The 21,712-nt window shown below is 31.5% G+C and overlaps 3 protein-coding genes and 1 long non-coding RNA gene across 4 annotated transcripts; 2 read left to right on the top strand and 2 right to left on the bottom strand.

Moving 5' to 3' along the window:
- Positions 1–3,345: 3,345 nt before the first annotated feature.
- On the bottom strand, positions 3,346–4,581 carry LOC130827568 (uncharacterized). The gene has a single exon (XM_057693326.1). It carries the CDS (start codon positions 4,392–4,394, stop codon positions 3,519–3,521), a length of 876 nt encoding a protein of 291 aa, XP_057549309.1. The 5' UTR covers positions 4,395–4,581; the 3' UTR covers positions 3,346–3,518.
- Positions 4,582–4,759: 178 nt separating this feature from the next.
- On the bottom strand, positions 4,760–6,799 carry LOC130827569 (uncharacterized). Its single transcript, XR_009047217.1, has 3 exons — positions 6,700–6,799; positions 6,260–6,363; positions 4,760–4,856 (listed from the first exon to the last, which is right to left on the bottom strand). It is a non-coding gene; the product is annotated as an uncharacterized LOC130827569 (long non-coding RNA).
- A 2,272-nt stretch (positions 6,800–9,071) lies between these two features.
- Positions 9,072–9,662, top strand: LOC130826651 (uncharacterized). Its single transcript, XM_057692221.1, has one exon. It carries the CDS (start codon positions 9,072–9,074, stop codon positions 9,660–9,662), a length of 591 nt encoding a protein of 196 aa, XP_057548204.1.
- Positions 9,663–16,555: 6,893 nt separating this feature from the next.
- On the top strand, positions 16,556–20,810 carry LOC130827266 (uncharacterized). Its single transcript, XM_057692935.1, has 2 exons — positions 16,556–16,780; positions 20,018–20,810. The coding sequence occupies exons 1-2, from the start codon at positions 16,613–16,615 to the stop codon at positions 20,645–20,647; spliced, it is 798 nt and encodes a 265-aa protein (XP_057548918.1). The 5' UTR covers positions 16,556–16,612; the 3' UTR covers positions 20,648–20,810.
- The last annotated feature ends 902 nt before the right edge of the window (positions 20,811–21,712 follow it).

The following is a 21,712-nucleotide window of genomic DNA, read 5'->3' on the forward strand; positions in this document are numbered from 1 at the left end:
TATTATCAAACATCATACCCTCTTGGAACCTCTTCTTCGGTGAAAGTTGTGTCACAAGCCAAAAACCTTCAAGAGTTGTCCCCAAATGTTCATCTAAAGGGGGAACTAGAGCATAAGATGTAGGGACAACGATTGTAGGAATGTTACCTTGGGGGTCTTTTGAAATCCACCTTGTTTTCATCTTTCAACAAGATAACAAAGGACTATACCAGCACAGCACCAAAGGGAACATGTAAAAAGTCATCAATTAAGCATCTTCTCTTCCTATCTTTTCATCAAAAAAAATCATATAAGATCAGCAAGGTCGTATCGCATCGCATCAGCCGCGTTGTCAAGATTTTTAAAAATAATGAACTGAAATTTCTCGCATTGTTAAGGTGTAAAAATAACTGCGTTTTGGCTGTATCAAGGGATATCTTTTGGCTTTGATCGATATTTAGGTGTTACGATAAACGCATCACCGTTCTGTAACCGCATTTTTACTTAATGAATTCAGCCGCCACAGAGATCAAGGACAAAAAAGAAGTTCAACCCACTCAGATATATATTACAAAAGATACACATAATGCTGTATGTAAGAAATTTATGTAGAACATACTTCCATCCATCTTAAAACAAATAGCATCCTTTGAAATTCTTCATTTTGCATCAAACTCAGTAGATGCCTCTTTCTCTGGACAATAATTCAATCTATATCATCAGGGATTGTGCTATCTCCACAGCTAAAACCCATTTCAGCACCAAATCTAATCACCTGGAGCAACATAAATACAAGTCATCAACTTATTTCATACTCTTCTAAAAACACACATTCAAGTTTAAACCGATGATGCTAAAGCCTATCCTAACATCAAAATAAATCTTTAGGTTACAATAACAATGGGGAGGAAACAAGTAACATTACCAATTATAAGAAGAATAAATTTATGATCAAAACCCAAATAATCCATCATATCAAAGAGCAATGCAACATAATCACACCAAATAACAAACAAATTTAGTTAATTCCAAAACTTTTAATCTCAAAAACAAAGAGGGAACAAAAATGCTGAAAGATACACCAAAATCCACGTGACATGAAAATGAAGCATCGATCTAATTATGTAGGAAACATTCAATTGATAAATGTAGACTCGGTTCTGATTAGGTTGTAATACCTACCATTGAGCAGCACAAAGTTGACGAAAGCATTGGCCAATTTGCACCGAATAGGACCCAAGGATTAGGCCAATGAATCTAAGAATCCAATCAAGATGATTGGATGCATGAATTTAGTGGACCCTCTAATGGATATTGCATCAAAATGAAAGGATATAAACCGGTCTACCAATCTTGGATAAAAACTCAGTTGAGTTCACTCACCAAGAAGCTCTTATCTCCACGCACTTAATTAGGACTTTACGCACCTTAATCTTCACAGGATCTTGCTATTACCCCCTTTGCTTCACTCACAAAGAAAGAACACAAATTAGGATATAGCAACTTATCAATCCCCTTGAAAGATAACACCTCTTTCTAGAATTTTAATCTCTTAGAATGTATTTATTAAACATCAAAAGCTGAATTACAAATGATCCTTTGACCTCCTTATAAAAGAGAGCATATGAGTCGTGCTTGGAAGCCCATGACAACACCAATGTGGCTTTACATTACTATAGCCCTTGTAACCAGCTTACAACAGACTCCTAACAACCTAGAGTTATTTAAAAAAACTAAAAGACACAACGCAACGCATTTACATGTTATCATCTACACTACTGACTCCTCTTGTACTACTTGTACCAAAGATTAACATGATGCTACTTCCATCAGAGCGAACCAGTAGCTCTCAACTCACAGAGGTGCATTGAATCAACAGATTGTAAACAATAAATCCTTATAGCACATTGTAAATTCTGATCTGTACAGACCAACAGGTCCTACACAGACCCTGCCAAAACTATTGTTGTTACATTGCACCAGCAGTACCCCATCTTAGTCATGCGATCTTAACAAGATTTCTAATTGAACTAGCTGATGAACAGATCTAATACACAAATGTGCAGCTGCTTGACTGATTAGCTGAGTGCACAGATCACTAGACTGCCACCCAAATATCCAGTCACAACACTTCTTTTGATTGAAGTATGACCAGAGCCAAGTATACTAGGTTCAGTCCCTCCTAGAAAAGAATTGACCTCAATTCTAAGTCCCCATGAATGGGTGTTGACCCAACAATCAAGTCTTGACTATAACTTAACCGCTGCTCTCAGATGACCTGTGCTAGCTGATCTTGTCTCAAGGGTTCCTACCAGCACATCTGCTCCATATGTGACCAAACTATCAGGTCTTAATTTGACAATGAAATAAGTCTATATATTCATTCTAATCTGCCTTAACTGCACAGCCACTAACAAAGAGATAAAAGAACTGAGAATGTCAATAAATCCATTAACATATAGAGAAGCTAACCCCAAATATTGTCAGTAGCTCTTTTAAGCATTCATGTGTTTCACATCTGGTGTTTTGTACATCCAAAGAAACATAAATTGAATGCCTTCAAATATAGTAAAGAGTTCATGAGCATTTGACAAAGTTCTCTGGGCAACTAAATAGAGAATATATGTTCAAGTCTAATCTCATCCCATAAGCCTTCTAAGGATAAAGGCATTGGCATTCAAAGAATCCCAGTAATCATCCATATTGCACAAAGCCACAATATGTTCTCGAGAGGCTTTCCGAGTTCTCACTCTTGCACCGAAATGAATCAATTCAGACGATAATGGATCTCGGTCATCTCACCGCATACTACAAAATGAGCTTCACTAGATAAATAACCGTGATATATATTAATTATAAATTACTGGTATGTGACACTATGCCATAGGTCTATCATTTGTGTAACTTTGTTTTAGTTTTTTATTTGATTATTATATTAATTTTATTTTTGTCTATAACCGTGATTGACTAAGATTTTAGACCACAAGATTCACCTCTTTCAAGCCTTATCCCCATCACTGAAGTTCAAGAAAAGAACATATATTCGGGTTTGATGTTTGTATTGCTATAGATATAGCTAGAGAGCTAGCTTTAATTTGTAAAATTACAAATTCAATAAGTCAGGGTCTATTTCTTATACTCTACAAGATTGTGCCAAATTAAAGTCATCTAACTTCAATATCACCGATAAAAGATCATTTATGTACACCATATTTCTAATGAGTTTATATACTATCCAATCAAGCTAATTTATTTCCTCAATCATAGAGTGCAAAAAGTATAAAAATCATAAATTACAACTAATTTCAGACATAGAGAGTAGCAGCTAAATATTCTTCCTAACAATCTTAGTTGGAGGCATAAACTTTATCAGCATAATCAATGTAATAAGAAATCAGTCTAAAACAAACTCATCAGAAAAGCAATATATAACAAATAGCCATATTTAAAATCATGATAAAACAAAGGTTTCAGCTTACACTTTCTTTGTATAATCAATATATAATTGTATGCAATTGCATTCCTTAAACAAGAATACATCAAAACCCTAATTTTCCACCATTATCATCATCATTCTGAACAGCACTAAACTCATAACTACCATCACCTTGCAAACTCATATCATACACATCATCTCCACCATTAGAACTACTTCTAAATTCCCATACTTGTTCTGAGTTCCTTCTTCTATCATAAGAACGACCCTTGCTCTTAGAAGAAGAGTTCATCTTTCTTCTTCCTTCCTTCAAACCCAACAAATTCTCATCTTTTTTACCACCACCATTATCCAATTTCTTCCCATTTCCATCCTTAAGGCTTCGATTAATACTCGATTTTTCACCTTTACCTTCATCAATCTGACCATAAGGCTTAATACTATGAACAACCCCTTTAGGGAAAAACCTAGAAGAAGGCAAATTACCATCAGGAGTATGAAAAATCTGAGGCCCATCATTCTCAGACCACAAATCAAAACCACCAGGTTTCTGAAATCGGTCAGCTAAACCATTAAGTTGTTCGTCAGCAGAAACAGAGAAAAGTGAAGAAGAAGTTTTAAGAGCATCCTTTTGAACAACTTCCCATGGACGTTCAAGATTTGAAACAGCAGCTTTAAGTTCAGCTCGTTTATGCATTTCGTAGATTTGACGTTCACGAGCTAAACGAGCTTTAAGGAGTTGTTGGGCTTTCCTGGCTTGCATTCTTTTCCATTGCCATTTTGAAACGCCTCCTGGGAAGGTTCTAGGACCGCCACCCATACGAATGATGCTGAACGGAGGAAGGTGGTTGTGGATTAAAGAGAGGGAAGAGAGTTTGGGGAGGAGAGAGAGTGTGGAGATTGCATTAATGGAGGAGAGATAATGGGATGGTTTTGGGTTTGGAGTGGAAAGAGGAAAGTTTGTGGGAAGCATTTGCATTTTTCTGACAAGTATTGTGTGTTTTTAGAGCTGTTCAAAACAAACCCGACCCGAAAATCCGACCCGAAAAAATGTAAGTTTTTTAGGTTTACCGAACCGCAATTACCCGAACCGATACTTCACTCGAACCGTTTAATAACCGAAAAGGGCAAAATCGAACTCGAACTGCAACCGAATTTTATAACCAACATATAAACCTTAACCGATGTTACCCGAACTGAACAGTGATCGACCCGAGTCAAATCCGACCCGAATTATGCACGTAACCGAATGCAACATGACTAAAACCGATTAAGATCGAATTGTTTTTAACCCGAACTGATACAATCCCGAATCGATTATTAATTGAACTGTTATTAACCCGAACTGATACCAACCCGAACCGATTGTTAATCGAACTGTTATAAATCCGAATCACAGCTCTCCTTGATCCATCATCAACAAATTTGTTTCTTCGTGATACTGTGAAAATTGTGTCCGATAGAAGCAAAAACATTTACGTTAGAATATTTAGATCCAATATATGATTGTGAATTGTGAAGCAACAACCATAGTGGTATGACCAATAACAAAGAAAATTATGCTAATGAAAAAAGATTTTGGTCCATTTGATAAAGCCAACTAAAAACACCAGAACAGGGTTTCAACAGATGAACAACTTACAAAAACTTGACAGTTGCAACCATTTCAACATAGGAACAATATATGAATAACATATGAACAACTTAGAAGGGGCCATTTGATAAAGCTAACCATGAATATCAGCCTTTTTCTATACAAAAACTTACAATTTCAACCCAAACAAGAAAACAGATGCAAAAATACAGCGACATTTGGAGATTTATAGTTGAAGTTTTGAACAATGAGAACCATGAAGACAAACTATATTAAAGATTACTAATACAATGAAAAAATTTAGTCAAAAATATTCAAAATCAATTTACACAAAGAACGAACAAAAAATTCCATGACAAAATTACATGAACAAAAATTACAAAAAATCAATTTCCAACATAACCAAATATGCTTAGTTCAGATTTGAATGAATATGCTTGAGATCAATCCTGTATTGAGCAACCAAATATGAACACAAACAGTGCATTGGTGCATTCTGAAGTCAAACAGCATGTAATCCAGATTGGTTATTCAATTTGATTGTTCAATTCATCAGCATATGAAGAATCGAATTGACAGTTGAACAGTTCAACCCAAACTTACAATTTCATGTAGTCTATGATAAACACTGATGATAAAATTGAAGTTATGAACAATGAGAACCATGAAGACAAACTATATTAAAGATTACTAATACAATGAAAAAATTTAGTCAAAAATATTCAAAATCAATTTACACAAAGAACGAACAAAAAATTCTATGACAAAATTACATGAACAAAAATTACAAAAAATCAATTTCCAACATAACCAAATATGCTAAGTTCAGATTTGAATGAATATGCTTGAGATCAATCCTGTGTTGAGCAACCAAATATAAACACAAACTGTGCATTGGTGCATTCTGAAGTTAAACAGCATGTAATCCAGATTGGTTATTCAATTTGATTGTTCAATTCATCAGCATAGCAAGTACATACAGATTATAAGTTGCAGCCATTAACTAGTATCAATACATATAGATTATAAGAGCAAGAGTCAGCAGCAGCTCAGCAGGTCTGTGCAGCAACAACAATGTTTTTTCATTACAGTTCATACAGAAATTGAACTAAACCTTCATACAGAAGAGAATTGAACTAGCAACACAATGAATATAACTAGCAACACAATGAATATAACTAGCAACACAATTCATACACAAGAGAATTAAACTAAATATAACTTTCAAAGACAATAGCATCAGCCCTTACCTTCCTTCACCAAATTTAATCAAGTTCACAGCCCCCTCATCAATGCCTATGTATACACTCCCTTTCACAAGCATACATGGAAGATCAATCCTATCCGAAAGTACCTGGTACAAATTTTATGAAAAGACTATCATCAAAACTCAGAGCAATTTACTCAAAGCAAAACTCAAAATTCAAAGCAATTTACTCAAAGCAAAACTCATCATCCCTCTCAATCACATCCCTAAAAAATCTATGATAAAATAAAATTCAGCCCATTACAAAATTAGAACTCAAATGCAAATCAAAGTTAGATCAGAAGGAAGAAGGAGATTTACAGTAGAACTTGGTGCCTAATTCCAATTACCAGCTCATTTTGAAAGATAAAGAATGCCAAATTGCTACTAACAGATACAATTGCTACGGTACAGAGAAAAAGAAAAAAAACAAGAACTTCATACCTACGGTATTACAGGCTGCCGGAGATGAACGTGTTCTACCCGCCGGATTGGAGGAGAACAGATGGTATTGTAAGAGGGCCGCCGGTTTCAGTGAGAGGATAAAGAAGAGAGAGTTGAGTTAGGGTTTATTTGGGCGGGATTTGGGAATGTGAATGTCTGTTAATAGACCTGATCAAACAACGGGCCGGGCCAACTGCAAAAAAATCCCATTGTTGCGGGCCGGGCCGGGCCGGGCCAAAGCGCGGGTCGAAAACTTACTGCCCAAACCCGTACTATGCGGGCTTGCGGGCTTATATTTTATATTATTTATACATAATTAAAACACAAATTACAAATAATTGAAATACACAAATACAATTTTTACATATTATACATAATTTAAAACACAAATTAAAAGTCATTGAAATAAACAAATACAAAATAATCAAATAAAGAAATGACAAACTCTCATAATTAATAAATTATAAAGGAATGTAAGAAACTGCATTCCAAATAGACAAATTCTAACAAATAGACAAATCACAGACAATTTCTAACAGAATGTAAGAAACTGCCATTATAATCGAAATTCTTCAAAACTGCCATTATAATCCCAGACAACTTCTTCAAAACAAATTAAGAGAATCAAAAAAAAACTGCCATTATAATCGAAGATTCGAAGTACACTAATTCTTCAAAAACCATACAAATTCAAACTGTCAAACAAATTCAATCGAGGTACACTAATTCTACTGCCATTTGAATAGATTCGTGGAGATGGAGAAGAAAGTCTTTTGAATATTGAAATAGATAATTTTAAAAGAAAATACTAAATAGAATTAGTGAATTACCTTGATGAAGATTTTTGATTGAGTTTGAGTCTTTGAGAGTTGAGAGCAGTGAGATGAGAATGAGAGTGAGCGTGACGGCGTGACTGACTTTGAGAGTGAGAATAGGGTTTAGTGATTTTGAGAGATGAATGAGAATGATACTACTTCTTGGGCCATATTCCATAAGCCCATAATCTTTTATTTCTGATTTCTGTCTACTAGTACTAGTGCAACATACCTCCTTTCGGGCCGGGCCAGTCCGCGGACCAAAAGCAAATCCCAAACCCGTCCCAAAAAATTTGGGCCACTTATTGTATGCCCAAACCCGCCCATCGGGCCATATTTTGGCACCCAAACCCTCACTTTTTCGGGCCGAATCGGGCCGGGCCACCCATGATCACCTCTACAAAATGTGTTTGATGTTTTTCGTTTGGTATGAAAAATCGATCTTTTTGTCTTGAGAGAAGACTTTTGGAACCCATGTGATATGGGTAAAAATGTCATTTAGCTATCCAAAAGGTGTTTTCTTAAAATTTGTGCAAAATGTTACATAAATATCTACCATTTATAATTGAAACAATAATTGTGCATGTTTTGTCATACGCCCCTAAGAAATCTTATTTTTTCTGAAATAATTTATCTTTAATGGCTTAAATAATTGAATTAAAGTTATAAAAGCTAAGAATTAAGTAAAGTTAGTAAAACTAACAACTCAATGTAGAACTGGTTGTATCTTTAATAGCTTAAATAATATTAGTATATAATGTGATAAGGACGTAAACAAGATCATTAGTTATAAACTTCATATAAAATGAGAATCTTCATATAAAATGAGAATGGCTAAAAGTGTAGATTTGACACTAAAATTTTAAAATCTCAACCATAATCCAAAATTATCCATGTCCAAAATTAATTGTATATTCTTTTTATTTACTTGATATGAAAGCACATGAGTGTCATTTTACTATATTTAAGTACAATTGTTAACAAGCTTAATTTAGACGACCCAAACTTCAAAAATAATAAAGTAACTACTATTTAAAAGAAAAAAATATGGTTTTGGTCACGGTCACGATAACGGTTGCAAAATGAATATTACATTCAATACAGATAATTTTAAGGTCAATACAACTTATATTTCGATTGCGATAAACTCAAAAACTTTAACAATTAATATAATTACGATACATTAATGCAACCTTGTTTTTACACTATGTTTACAAACCATATTGTAAACCTTACACTATGAAGTTTGAATTTATAAACTAATTTGTTTGATCTCAAACATTAATAAATCAAAAGTAAAGATTTCCCCTCAAAACTTGAAACTAAAACAATAACCACAAGTAATCCTTTCTATTTATGGCAACAAACTCCTTGGCGATGAACCTTAAATTTCTACTCAACAAAATGCTTTACTAGGCCTAAATTCTAGTCCTTACCAAAAATAGGGTCTTAAAAACATAAACACTTCCTTAAGAAGAACCTCTTTCAACAAGGTCACATTACATTCCTTTCAATTCCTTATACAAAACATACATCAAAATTGACATGATCAAAAACATGAAGAGAAACATCTTTCTCATGTCTCTTATACTTAGTTTGCTAATTACACTTCCTAAATCGACATGCAACGATAATCAAAAAGGAGCTCAATGTATGGAATCGAACAATCCCTTCATCGAAAAGGCGTGTGCAGGGTCAGTATACAGAGATCATTGTGTGCAAAGTCTAAAATCATTACCTCCAAGTGATACTTGTGACATTAAAACACTAACAATTAATAGTATTAACATTACAAAGACTTATGGATTGATTGTTCGTGCTTGGATCAACCAAAAACTCGAGTATTCGAATTTAGATCCTCATGTTAAGTTCGCGTTAAGGGAATGTTCAAATGAGTATGGTGATGCATTGGAAGATCTGAATAGAAATATTGAGTCATTTAGCATTGCTAAAAGGATTGATCATAGGTTTTTTCATGACCTTAATACATTAATGAGTGGTGCAATTAGTTCTATTATTGCTTGTGAAGATGTTATGAAGGAATTTAAAGGAAAAGATGTAATGGAAGATAGGAACAAAGTGTTTAAGAAGCATTGTGCTAATGCTTTAAGTGTTATTGTGTTTTGGTCTCATAATCATGATTATTAATTAGCATTAAGCATAATTAATATGAATTGGGTGTTTTTCTCATTTTTCTTCTATTTTATTTGTAATTTAAGAACCATACAAAAAGATTGTTTTATTTAGGTTTTTTGTTTTGTTGAATTTGTAGGATTTGATTGTTTTTTCATAGAACAATTTGGTAGAAGAAATCAATGATCATTTAGACTTTTGTTTTAGGAAGCATTGTTATGTGCCTTATAGTCGGAGCTAAGGGTGGCCGGGGTCTATCATTGCCCCTCAACTTTTGAATTTCTTTTATTATATTAGCTCTAAGGAACTTAATTCTATGAATTTTGATCTCTCGAAAAATTATAGTCTGGTCTTTTGACCCACCTATTCATTTCTCGTGCATAGATGAGTGAAAAATGACAAAAACTCATTGCTCCCCCTTTAAATTGTTAAAATTTATAGCATATTCCATAACATTGTTATCAAAGTTCTGATTTTGATTAATAATTCAACGATTTTAAAAAGTAATTTCATGACTCGATTCTATATTCATGGTCAATTTCAAGTTGAATACTGATCTTAATGACGTTGCAGTCCATCATTAGCTTAATCAAGTGAGGTTGAGAAGATTCCTAATTTGACATATAAAAAGCACAAAAGGAATAAGGGGGTGTTTCCATGTGGGATTTGAGGGAGGGAATAGGACTTTGTCTCAAAAAAAAGTTTAAGTCTTTGTTTGTGTAAAGGGAATGAAAATAAGAAATGAGACTAAAAAGTGATAAAAGTCCCCAAGAAAAATGTCTTAGGGGAGGGTGGAGATTTTGATTGAGACTTTTATTTTCATCTTTTCTTCCAACTCTCTCACATGTCGAACAAGGGATGAGACTTTTTTTATTTTCAAAGTCTCATCTTAAAGTCTCACAAGTCCTATTCCTTTGTGCCGAACACCCCCTAAGGGTTTTAATCTCATTCAACTGTCCGTTGGTGTGGAATATTTTGCGCCAAACTCACTACAATAAATTTAACTTTTCGTGACATTGGCTTTAGTGACATTTAAAAAATGCCACTAATTTATATTTTTAGTGTAATAATTATTGGTTTTTTTTAGCTTCACTATAAAATGATTTAGCGACACTTTATTTGGTCTTTAGTGGCATATGTAATTGTTACTAAGTCTATAGTGACTTTTATGAGAAATGTCACTAAATCCTATGTCGCAAAAAGCCTTAGTGTGAATTTTAATTATACTGCTAAAGGGTCTAATAAATGTCATTAAATCTTTTATATATACTATTAGAAATTTAAAGTAGTGACGTTTAAATTAAATGTTGCTAAATATATCCCACTAAAAGGAAATTATGTTGTAGTGAGTTGATCAGAAAAGTCTCGTTGTATCCGCATTTCTAATGAATTCTCATGTAAAGTGGTGTGATAACATATACCCTTCCTATTCAATTTAGTTATCTCATTTCTTTAATTTAATATAATTAAATCAATTTAATCTACTTATAAGAATCGAATAATAACGGTTGAATTTAACGATAGTTTGCATAACTTAAGCTAGTATTATACTCCCTCCGTTCTTTAATGAAATTCTCATAAGAAATGATCACGAGAATTAAGAAAAATATAATCTTTTAGATACTGGAGATATTATTTTATTGAATAATAAATGTGATAGAGAAAAAGTGAAGACCATAAAATTAAAATATATTAAAAAAAACTAGTGGAAAAATATGGGGACGACAACTAATTAAAAAAATATTTTTGTAAAGTTAGTAGGAAACATGTGGAGATCATATGAAATATAAAAATGTTAAAATGAAATTAGTGGAAGATATGTGAGGACGATAAGCATTATTAAAATATTAAAATGGAGATTAATAAAATTATTTTTGTCCAAAATTTGTGATATAAATGAAAAGATTTCTTATGAAAACAACAAATAAAACAGCATAAAATGAAAAGTGATAACTTTTGTAAGGAACCGAAGAAGTATATAATTAATAAATAATGATAAGTACATCCAATATCATCAATTCATCATATTAACGATAGATTAATTTTCAACACTTGGCGATACACTAAATTAAGTTTCTCTAATTGTATTTGGTTAAAAATTATAGTAAAATTTGATATTAATAAAATTTACATCAAGACGAATCAAACAAGATTTCATTTGACTATGTTTAAACTTATAGCTAAATTGAAAATAAAATAAAAACTAAGAGTGATTGGTAAATAAAAAAAATTTAATAAAATATTAATGTATACAATATTATTTATTCCTCAGTATATTATGTAAATATTTAATTACCTAGTTTAGGATTATCTTTAATTCGTCAGTATATTATGTAACTATTACCTTTTTTGTTTTTTTTTTTTTCGAATTGATGTAACTATTACCTAGTTAGGAATATCTTAAGGGATATTATTATTCTGTAAATATGTTGTTTCCCAAGATAACTCACGTACATATTTTACATTTCTCAATCTATGAATAAAATAAAATATCAAGGCAAATATTCATTAGCTGTATAAATAACAATTTGCTGTGAGTAGATATAATTATACAATTTATATATTTTTAGTTGTACTAATTATATATGTAATTTATTATGGCACTATTAATAAAAACAACAATTATATTAGCCAGCTAGACGAACGCATCTAAGAATCACACACTCTATAATTAATTAATTTTATTGTATAATATCATAAGATAGTTTGATTGTGATCATGATATTTGTCTTTTTTCCATTGGACTCTATTGATGGAATTTGGTTAATAGATATTTCTTTTTGGATTTACTATATTTATAAATTTGCATTTTTGAAAAAGTTATACATTGATGGATGCCATAAATTACAATTATGCCAAACACACTATTTATATATAAATGTACTGTTTAAAAAATTATACTAGGAAATTATTCCAATTATACTGCAATTTAGGAAATTACTAAAAGTACATAATTGCCTTTTTTCCAGCAATTGTTCTTTAAAACTGAAATGACATAAAATTTGTTAATAGATCATTAAAATCAATCATTTATGTTGTTAAACTATCATAATTACAATTTTGAGTTTTAGGAAAAATGTCAAGAATATTGAACCGAATGACAATTTAGCAACAAATAAATGAATGCAAAAAAGTAGCAAATTGTAATCAGTCTGTATGCAATGAGACTATCTCAGCTACCAAATATATATAGTGCAATAAAAATCAATCAACTTAAAACATTGTCTGATTTTTGGTAATGCAATTATTCCTTTTTAAAATGTAATAACACTTTAGTGACAAAAATTTCAAAATAAATAGTCTAAAATTTAATTTTTTTATTAGTCTAAAATTTTATTAAAATATTAACGTATTTAAAAATTCGTACATTGCACGGGTTTATATCATAGTAAGTGTATAATTGTAATAATACATACAAATAAAATACATACTAATAAAAATATTGAAAAATGACAAATGTCATCCTTAGGGAGTATGAAAAATGTAAATATTTTAGTGGAGGACAATATTTATCTAATTTAGAATCTATTTTTTTAAAATTGGAGCTACATCAGGCAAAATATTTATATAATTTATTAGAGCAATTCTATATAGATAACCTAGAATTTAATATATTTAATTGAATGGAAAGATGTATTTGATAAATAACCTTTTATAGTTTAAGTTTTTCGTTAAAAAACTCACGTATTCGATAAATTTAATCAGGATAATATATACTTGCATTATATTCTTTGAAGTCATATTATTATATATTTCATAGTTATAAATTCGTACATTACACGAGTTTCTATACTAGTATAATATAATTATCTTCAAACTATATTCAAGAATAAGTGTATAAAGATCATTTGGCATCCTAATGAATCATTATCATTAAATATCATTATCATTATATATTAATTAATTATATTATATTATATTATTGAATAATAAGTGTACATGATTGTTAAGGATAGGAAGAGATTTGTTACCATACAAGTTTTCAAAAAATTAAATTAAATTTTTCTAAAAACTTCCCCAAGAAAAGTATAAATGGAGGACTATACATCAATGCATTAGATAATTACATTAAAAAAAGATAATTAAAAAGATGGAGATGAAAAATGTGTTTATTAGTGTGATGGTAGTAGGCTTATTGGTAGTTGCTACAACGCCAAAAACCACGATGGCGATTAGGCAATGGGAGGGAATAGTGTCGACAAAAAGGGTTGATAATGGTGATACTTGTGCTGATATTAATGAAAAGTGCAGTCCTTCTGTGCATTGTTGTGCGCCCTATTTCTGCTATTTTGATGCGGGTGCTTCCCCCACTTGCGTATAACAACTGCAATTATCATATTTACTATAATAATACTATGTTCATTGTTTCATCTTTTGGTTTACTAATATTAATTGTTTGATCTTTTGGTTCATAATTAGTACCTGTTTGTTCACTGCTTTTTTCATCTTATTAATTATGGTATGTTTGTATTAACTTTAGACAATTAATTATGCAATTTTAAATGTTGGTGATTTTATTTGGAAGTTTTTGTCACTAATAATTGTTTGATCTTTTACGGCCCGTTTGGTACATGGTATTAGAGGGCGGTAATGGTAATAAAATTAAGTAATGAAAATTTTGGTTGTTTGGATGCCTTCAATGGTAATGGAGGGTAATAAAATAAGGTAATGAAATTACCAAAAAGGGTCATTTTCATTACCATCAAACAATATGGTATTAGGCGGTAATGGTAATGAAGTATTATTGTGGTAATAAAATAAGGTAATGTTGTTTCGAACTGAAGAAAAAAAAGGTAATGTATGTAATTATCCAAAAAAATATTATTATTAAAAAAGAATCATTAGATAGAATAATTTAGATACAATAATGCTTTAAGATACAAATATACAATAATGAAACTAAGAGTCATTACCATTTTTTATTACTAACAACCAAATGCAATCAATGGAATATTATCTTCCATTAACATTCTTTAGTCATGCACACCAAACAAAAGAATCTTCATTACCAATTCTCATATCCATTCCTTCATTACTATTGCCATTACAACATCTCATTCCCATTACTTCATTACCATCAACCAAACGTTCACATATAAGTACTTTTTTGTTCATCATTTAAACTAATTTATATTACGACTAATATAGATTAATATGTGAGAAAAATATAATTGAATCATAAAATATTTTATTTTTATAATTTTTATTTTTTATAATTTTTAGTTACTCAAAACATAAATAAGTCATTTATCAATAAATTTGATTTAGAAAGCAGAGAATTGCGTCATGGTAGTCGTATAACTCAACTACTCCACTTCAATTATACATACATTTTTTTTCTTTTCCAAAAGAGCAGCACTTTAATTAGAACATACCACACCCAAAGTTATTTATATTATTTGGGTCACTTTCACCACTTGATTGAATAAAGCATTAATTTTTAAGAGTCATAAAATACTATTGAAACAACTTCGGATTAAGAAGTATTAGCTGTGCTATTTAATCTCTGAATGAGTTGCGTGGTATTATAAATCGTCTTATATAATAATGTGCGAAAATTAGATAAAATAAAATTAAATACTTAAAAAGTATTTTACAAGTTAAATTAATACTCTAGTTATTTTCACTAATGGCTTATTAAAATAATTTTACATCAAAACCCTCACTCAAAGAACAAGAAAAATATAAACCTAAGTGTATTATAATCTTCAAGAATTAAAATAAAAGAGTAGGAATGTTCTTGAGAAGACAGTGTGAGTGTGATTTATGTTGTTTTCTCTCTTACTTTGCACCTACCTACTATCCATTTAGGGTAGTAGTGTTTTATCCATATCCAATATATAAAAATTCACTAATTCTTTATTAAAACCGTATCATTATGAGACGTTCTCAATTAGATTTGCCTAAAATCTTAAAAAAAACTGCTCTATGTACAATCCAAATTTTATTATTTTTGATTTTTTTTGCTAATGAGCTACTTATATGGACTCGTCTAACGGTGAGACAGTCTCATACAAGACTTGCTTATAAAAATTATGTTTAACTTTTCCACAATTTATAGTCTTATACCAATACATAAACGAAACCCCTAAAATAATATCCGTTACTTATTATTCTTAAATTAAACACAAAATTGTTTATAAAACTTGAACAATATTCACAACAAAAAAATGACTGAAAGTTTCGACTAACACACACAACAGTCAGTAATTTCCGACTAAATTTCTAACTGAAAAGTGTTAGTTGAAATTTCTGACTAATTAATTGCTATTGAATCCTTGTTAATGAGAAATTCCAACTAGATCTCCTACTATTTTGCTATTAGTCGAAAATTTTCCGTCTGAATTTTCGACTAAAACGGTGTTAGTCAAAATTTAAAAGAATTTAAAATTGGAAAATGGTCAAAAAAAAATTTCAATCTGTGATTTTGAGGTGAATTTAGTAAAATTGCTTTCCCACTATTTTCCGACCAATAAATAGTTGAAAATTTTCCATTGTTTTCTTACTAACTTGTTAGTCAAAATTCTGACTAATTTTCGGACCATTAGTTTTTAGTCGAAAATTCCGAATGTTTTCTTATTAAAATGAAATACTGACTATATTTATTCCAATTGTTTAAAATAGTTAGAAATTAGTCAGTATAAGCATATACCGACTGATTCCAATTGTTTTGGTTAGTTAGTATATAGGTCTTTTTTTGTTTGTAGTGATTCATTGAAATTGCTACATTTAATCATAAAAACTTTCACGTTACATAGTTAAATGTATCAATGTCAGTGGGTCGGAACAGATAAATATATATATAACTTTTAGTTAAGTTGTTATAATTAAAAAAAAATTAGTACGTTAAAGCAAGAAACAATATAAATTATAGAATAAGACTAATTGGACAAAGAGATCGATAAAGTTAACGAAGATAAGCACTAGAAGCAGAAAGAGAACGAAGAAGATCAAAATAACAAGAAATGAAGTGGAAAAAAGAGAAGCTAGACGTGATTTTAGTTCCAATTGGGATATTGATGATGTTTGGGTATCATCTTTGGTTGCTTTTTAAATATCTCAGAAATTCCAAAAGCACTGTTATTGGTTTTGAGAATCATTGCCAAAGAGTTTGGGTTTGCAAACTTATGCAGGTTACTTCACTTTCTCTCTTTCCTACCATTTTTGTTATTACTTTATACATAATTTTTATTTATTTTTTTACACATTGTAAAATTGAACACACAAAGTAGGGAATTAACAAGATGGTGATGAGTATGGGTGGGCAAAGGTCTAATTGTTTTGGAACTCTAGCTAGGGTTTTAAGTCTAATTTTCTAGACCTTTATAATTAGGGTTCGGGTAAGAGTTGGATGATTAAGACCTAGTTCGGACACTGAAATGCCCATCCCTAGTGATAAGGAAGAGGAAACAAAGCCAACACACTCGAGCATAAACAATGTAAGCAATACACACATCAAGAGTTTTATGGTATCTTAAGGTAGTGGCGGATCTTGAGTCAAAAGTTAGAAGGGTCAAAGTTATTATCGAAATAAAAATATAAGAGGATTTGAGATTTGAACTCTCAACATCTTGATTAACAATTATGTTCTTAACCACTAAACCATATATTTTTATTAGACATAGTAAATAATGTTTTAGTTTTATAAAATGACCTAAAAATTTAAGGGAGACTAAGCCGCGTTGGGTCTTAGTAAAGATGCGTTGTTGTCTTAAGTTACCTTCTCTCCATATAAAAATATTTGTGTTTCTTATGATAAATTAACAACTACATTAAAAATGCAACAAAATTTTCAAATAAGTTTGAATACAACATAATTTTCACTCCAATTAAGTTTTCCTTTCACATACAATCTTTCTCTCTCTATGGTTTAATAATCAAAATAAAAATTTTCTTGCACTTTTCCTCATGTCCTTATTCTATGGTTTAAGAGTGCAATCTTTACTCGTTCGAGCAAAAGCATCCTACTATTTTCTGTGAGCTGTTGCACATGTTGCTCGAACAAGCATGCACCTCGGTGGATAGACAAAAAAGCATCCTAGATTATTATAAAGAAAGAAGAAGATGAGAGGTAACCTGATATATAGCAGGTTATTTTTTAAAAGGTCCATTGGCAACAAACTGAAAGCAAAGATTGAATTATTAAAAAATATTTAAAAGGTGAGATTATTGACAGATGACTGAAAATGAATTTATTTACAATAATTTTTCCTATCAAAAAACCTAAACCAACTTTCATTTTGTCTAATGATAACTTCTCCAAGCTTTCATTGCTCGGGTTTTGACTCATTAATGCTCAAACATTCTCTTTAGATGATTTGAGTCTTGATACAACTACCGGTGTTTAATGGACATGCGGGTCGAACTTAATTGAATATGGATTAGATTGGATAAAGGTCTTTTAAATTTAATGTATAATTCTTTTTGTTTCAAATTATAATATAGACTATTTAAAAATAAACTATTAAATTATGGGTATTCCTTTTATATAAGTAAAATTGCATATTGTTTAGTGTGAGCTATTTTACGGATTTGGAGTGATGAAATTATGTTTTTGTTCTTTCAAGTAAAAAATCATGACAAGCTAGATAATATATTAATGCATGCTATTATGGAGTGTTCGGTACAATTTTAACTTATTTTAACATAAATAGAAAGTTAGGTGGTCAAACCATCTAATGTTAATTTTTTTATAAAGTAGTTGATTGAAACAACTTATTGTTATAAATACACTATTTTTGAAACAACTGCTCTTAACACCGAGTTCAAAAATCAGCTGGTCAAACTAGTTGATAATATCAGCTGATCAAATCAATCACACTAATCAGTAATCACCTCTAAATTTAGAGGTGTTCATTCGGATAATCGGGTCGGTTTCGGATGGGTGTCATTCGATTCGGTTGTATTTCGGATCGGTTATATTTCGCATGCGTGTTGCGACGGGTCATACTCGAGTCGGGTTGGTTAGTCACGGTTCGGTTGAAGATCGGTTATTCGAGCTATCGGGTTAGCATTAGTTCGGTGTCGGTTGAAGTTCGGGTCGAGTTTCAATCGGTCTCGGGTTGTCATCGGTTAATAATTTGTTCGGTTTCACCGGATGTACATCGGATTTGGGTATTTTTCAAGTATAATTCGGCTACGAATTGCGAATTACTAATTACTATTGATCGAGTGAGTATCAGATTAAGTTGTTAGTCATTTTTTAATTAATAATAAGGTTCCTTTACTTAAAGCAAAATAGTGAAAATGTAAATCAATTAGTGATCATTATTACATTGTTACTTTTACTTGTTTGACCAGAAATTAAAATTATAAAGTTCTATCAATTTTCATATAATTCGATTAAAAGTAGTTAAATAAACATTGACGATTGATTATTAACTCTAAATATATGAAACCATGTATTTATAAAATTTATCATTAAAATATTTATGACTTTATTAGAATAACTAATAAGATGATTGAATATGAGTCAATCATACTTCTATGTAAAAAATTGGTTCAGGTTTATAGCAATTCGATCTAAACTTCGTTCGGGTTAAGTCGGTTTTAGCCGGATCGAGTTTGGTTTTGAGCATGATTCGGATATGACTCGGATCGGTCACTATTAAGTTTGGGTAATCTCGGTTAATAGTTACGCGTCGGTTAGAAAATTCGGTTACAGCTCGAGTTCAGTTTGCTCATTTTCAGTTGTCAACCGGTTCGGGTATAGCTTCGGGTCGGGTAATATCGGTTCGATAAGCCTAAAAAAGGAACACATTTTCGGGTCGGTTTACTTTCAGTTTCGGATCGGATTTTTGGGTCGGATCACTTTTGAACAGCTCTACCTCTAATATACTAGCTAGTTTCCTAAATTTGACTTGAATATTGTCAAAGAACTAACTTAATTAAAAGATTAAGCTAAAGAGAGATACCCCAAGATATATTATACACTCTAACACCCCTTGCCCCCCTCACACGTGAGTCCTTTGTGCTAGAAATGCGAATACAACATAAGTCCTCCTCATACAAAACGCTAAATATTCCACTTTAAATAAGAAGTGGTTGAAATTCTAACCTTTGACCTCTTATCACACTGGCTCTGATACCATATCAAGAAACCAATTAAACAAAAGCTTAAACTGATAATTGCGGTCTTCAGCATATATTATATATTGTAACAAATATTTCAAGGGGTGATAACTTCTAATCAGGGCTCTTTTAAGGGGTGCGAAGTGATCGAAAATATTTACTATAAATAAGGCGCAAAATAAAAAATTTGCACATGGCCACAAATTCTTCAAGACAGCTCTGCTTCTTATTAAGTTTATACCACACATTTTGATTATTTGTAATAGTAACAATGACATATAGTTCCCAACATAGCTCAGATTGATGCAATGAACAGAGGTCCAGCATTCACAGTCATGAACAGCACAATAGTAGCAGCAAATTTCATGGCATCAACCTCCCTAACCCTTAGCTCCTTAATGGGTACATGGATTGCAAGCTCCTCAAACAGCGAAACAATCTCGATTATAATCTATGGAGATACCGGTTCATCCATCATTGCACTCAAATATATCAGCATTCTCTTATTTTTCTTACTCGCTTTCGCTTGTTTCATCCAATCTTCGCGGTGTTATGTTCAAGCTAATCTCCTTCTAAGCATGCCTAAGGCTCAAGTCCCTGAAGATTTGGCTGTCGACGCCTTGATTAATGGTCGAAATTTCTGGCAGGTTGGATTAAGGGCTGTTTATTTTGCTATAACTATGTTAATGTGGATTTTTGGACCTATTCCTATGGTGGTTTCTTCGGCTTCTATGGTTGCGGTTTTGTATGTTCTTGATTCGAATACGAAATACTTGTTGCCTGATTTTAGCAAGCCAAGTGTGAATGAAGATAAGAAAAGGAAACGTTTCGATGAGCGATTCGAGCAGCGTGAGATGCCTGTTGGTAGTAGTGAACTTCAAGTTAATGCTGCTATTAACACTGCGCTGTTGTCTGCTGCTGCTATTTGATGGTATTGGTGTGCTTAATAACTCGTTCAATGTAGGATGACTATTTAATTACATGTTAGTTTAACGAATGTTGTAGATTTACTTGTATGGATCTTTGTAATATTATAGTCAAATTTGTGTCAAGGAATCAACTTAATCAAAAGTTTAAGCTGATGGTTGAGGCATTCATCAGGATTTGTTATATGCTTAAAAGTTTAAGATTCGAACTCGTGACCTAATTTTGTCACGTTGGCTTCTGATACTAGGTTAAGCAACCAACTTAGCTAAAAGCTTAAACTGATGGTTGAGAACCTAGCATTTAGTAACAAAATGAAATACAATTTGAGTATGTACATTGTTGTATCAAGACCCAAATCCTCCGAAGAGGATGCTTGTTGTGATTGTTGAATCATAGAGAGACTGAGCTTGTATGGGAGGAAACTTTATTAAAGTGCGAATTGCGGTATCTTTAAACACTAGAGTGTGTTATATTTTTGTTGAGATTATCCCGTGATATTTTTGTCATGTAATTGGCTTCTGATTATGTAAAAAAATCAACTCAATAAAAAGTTTAAACTGATAATTAAAGCAGTATAATATGTAATATTTTCTATTAGATGATTATTCATTAAGCCTGGAATTTAGAGACTAATTCTGAAGGTTAGGTTTTATACCATCACTACAAAAAACTATCAAATTGGCGACAGACGGTTTCGTCGCCATTTGATAGCTAAATGGTCAAAAAGTAGGGTTGGCGACCGGCGGGCGACGGCTAATGTGGTGGTCGCTAATCTCTTCGTCGCTAATCTCAAAGTGGACGCGTTTTCCTCGCCAGTAAAACCGGCGACCAACTGGCGACCACTACCTGTCGCCAAACTGGCGACCACCCCCTGCTAGCTGTTTGGCGACCATCTTTTCGTAGCTGTTACGTCGCCAGCATGGCAACCACATTTTCATAGCTGTTTGGTCGCCCCTTTTTTTAATTACTTAAAATATACATATATATATATATATATATATATATATATATATATATATATATATATATATATATATATATATATATATATATATATATATATATAT

The sequence above is a fragment of the Amaranthus tricolor genome, chromosome 11, assembly GCF_026212465.1.
Source record: "Amaranthus tricolor cultivar Red isolate AtriRed21 chromosome 11, ASM2621246v1, whole genome shotgun sequence".
NCBI lineage: Eukaryota > Viridiplantae > Streptophyta > Magnoliopsida > Caryophyllales > Amaranthaceae > Amaranthus > Amaranthus tricolor.

What these genes read in the sequence shown, in the direction of transcription:
- LOC130827568 (XM_057693326.1), bottom strand. Translation starts at nt 4,394, where the DNA reads ATGCAAATGCTTCCCACAAACTTTCCTCTTTCCACTCCAAACCCAAAA.
- LOC130826651 (XM_057692221.1), top strand. Translation starts at nt 9,072, where the DNA reads ATGAAGAGAAACATCTTTCTCATGTCTCTTATACTTAGTTTGCTAATT.
- LOC130827266 (XM_057692935.1), top strand. Translation starts at nt 16,613, where the DNA reads ATGAAGTGGAAAAAAGAGAAGCTAGACGTGATTTTAGTTCCAATTGGG. An exon ending in GGGTTTGCAAACTTATGCAG is followed by an intron (nt 16,781 to 20,017) that starts GTTACTTCACTT and finishes AACATAGCTCAG; the next exon opens with ATTGATGCAATGAACAGAGG.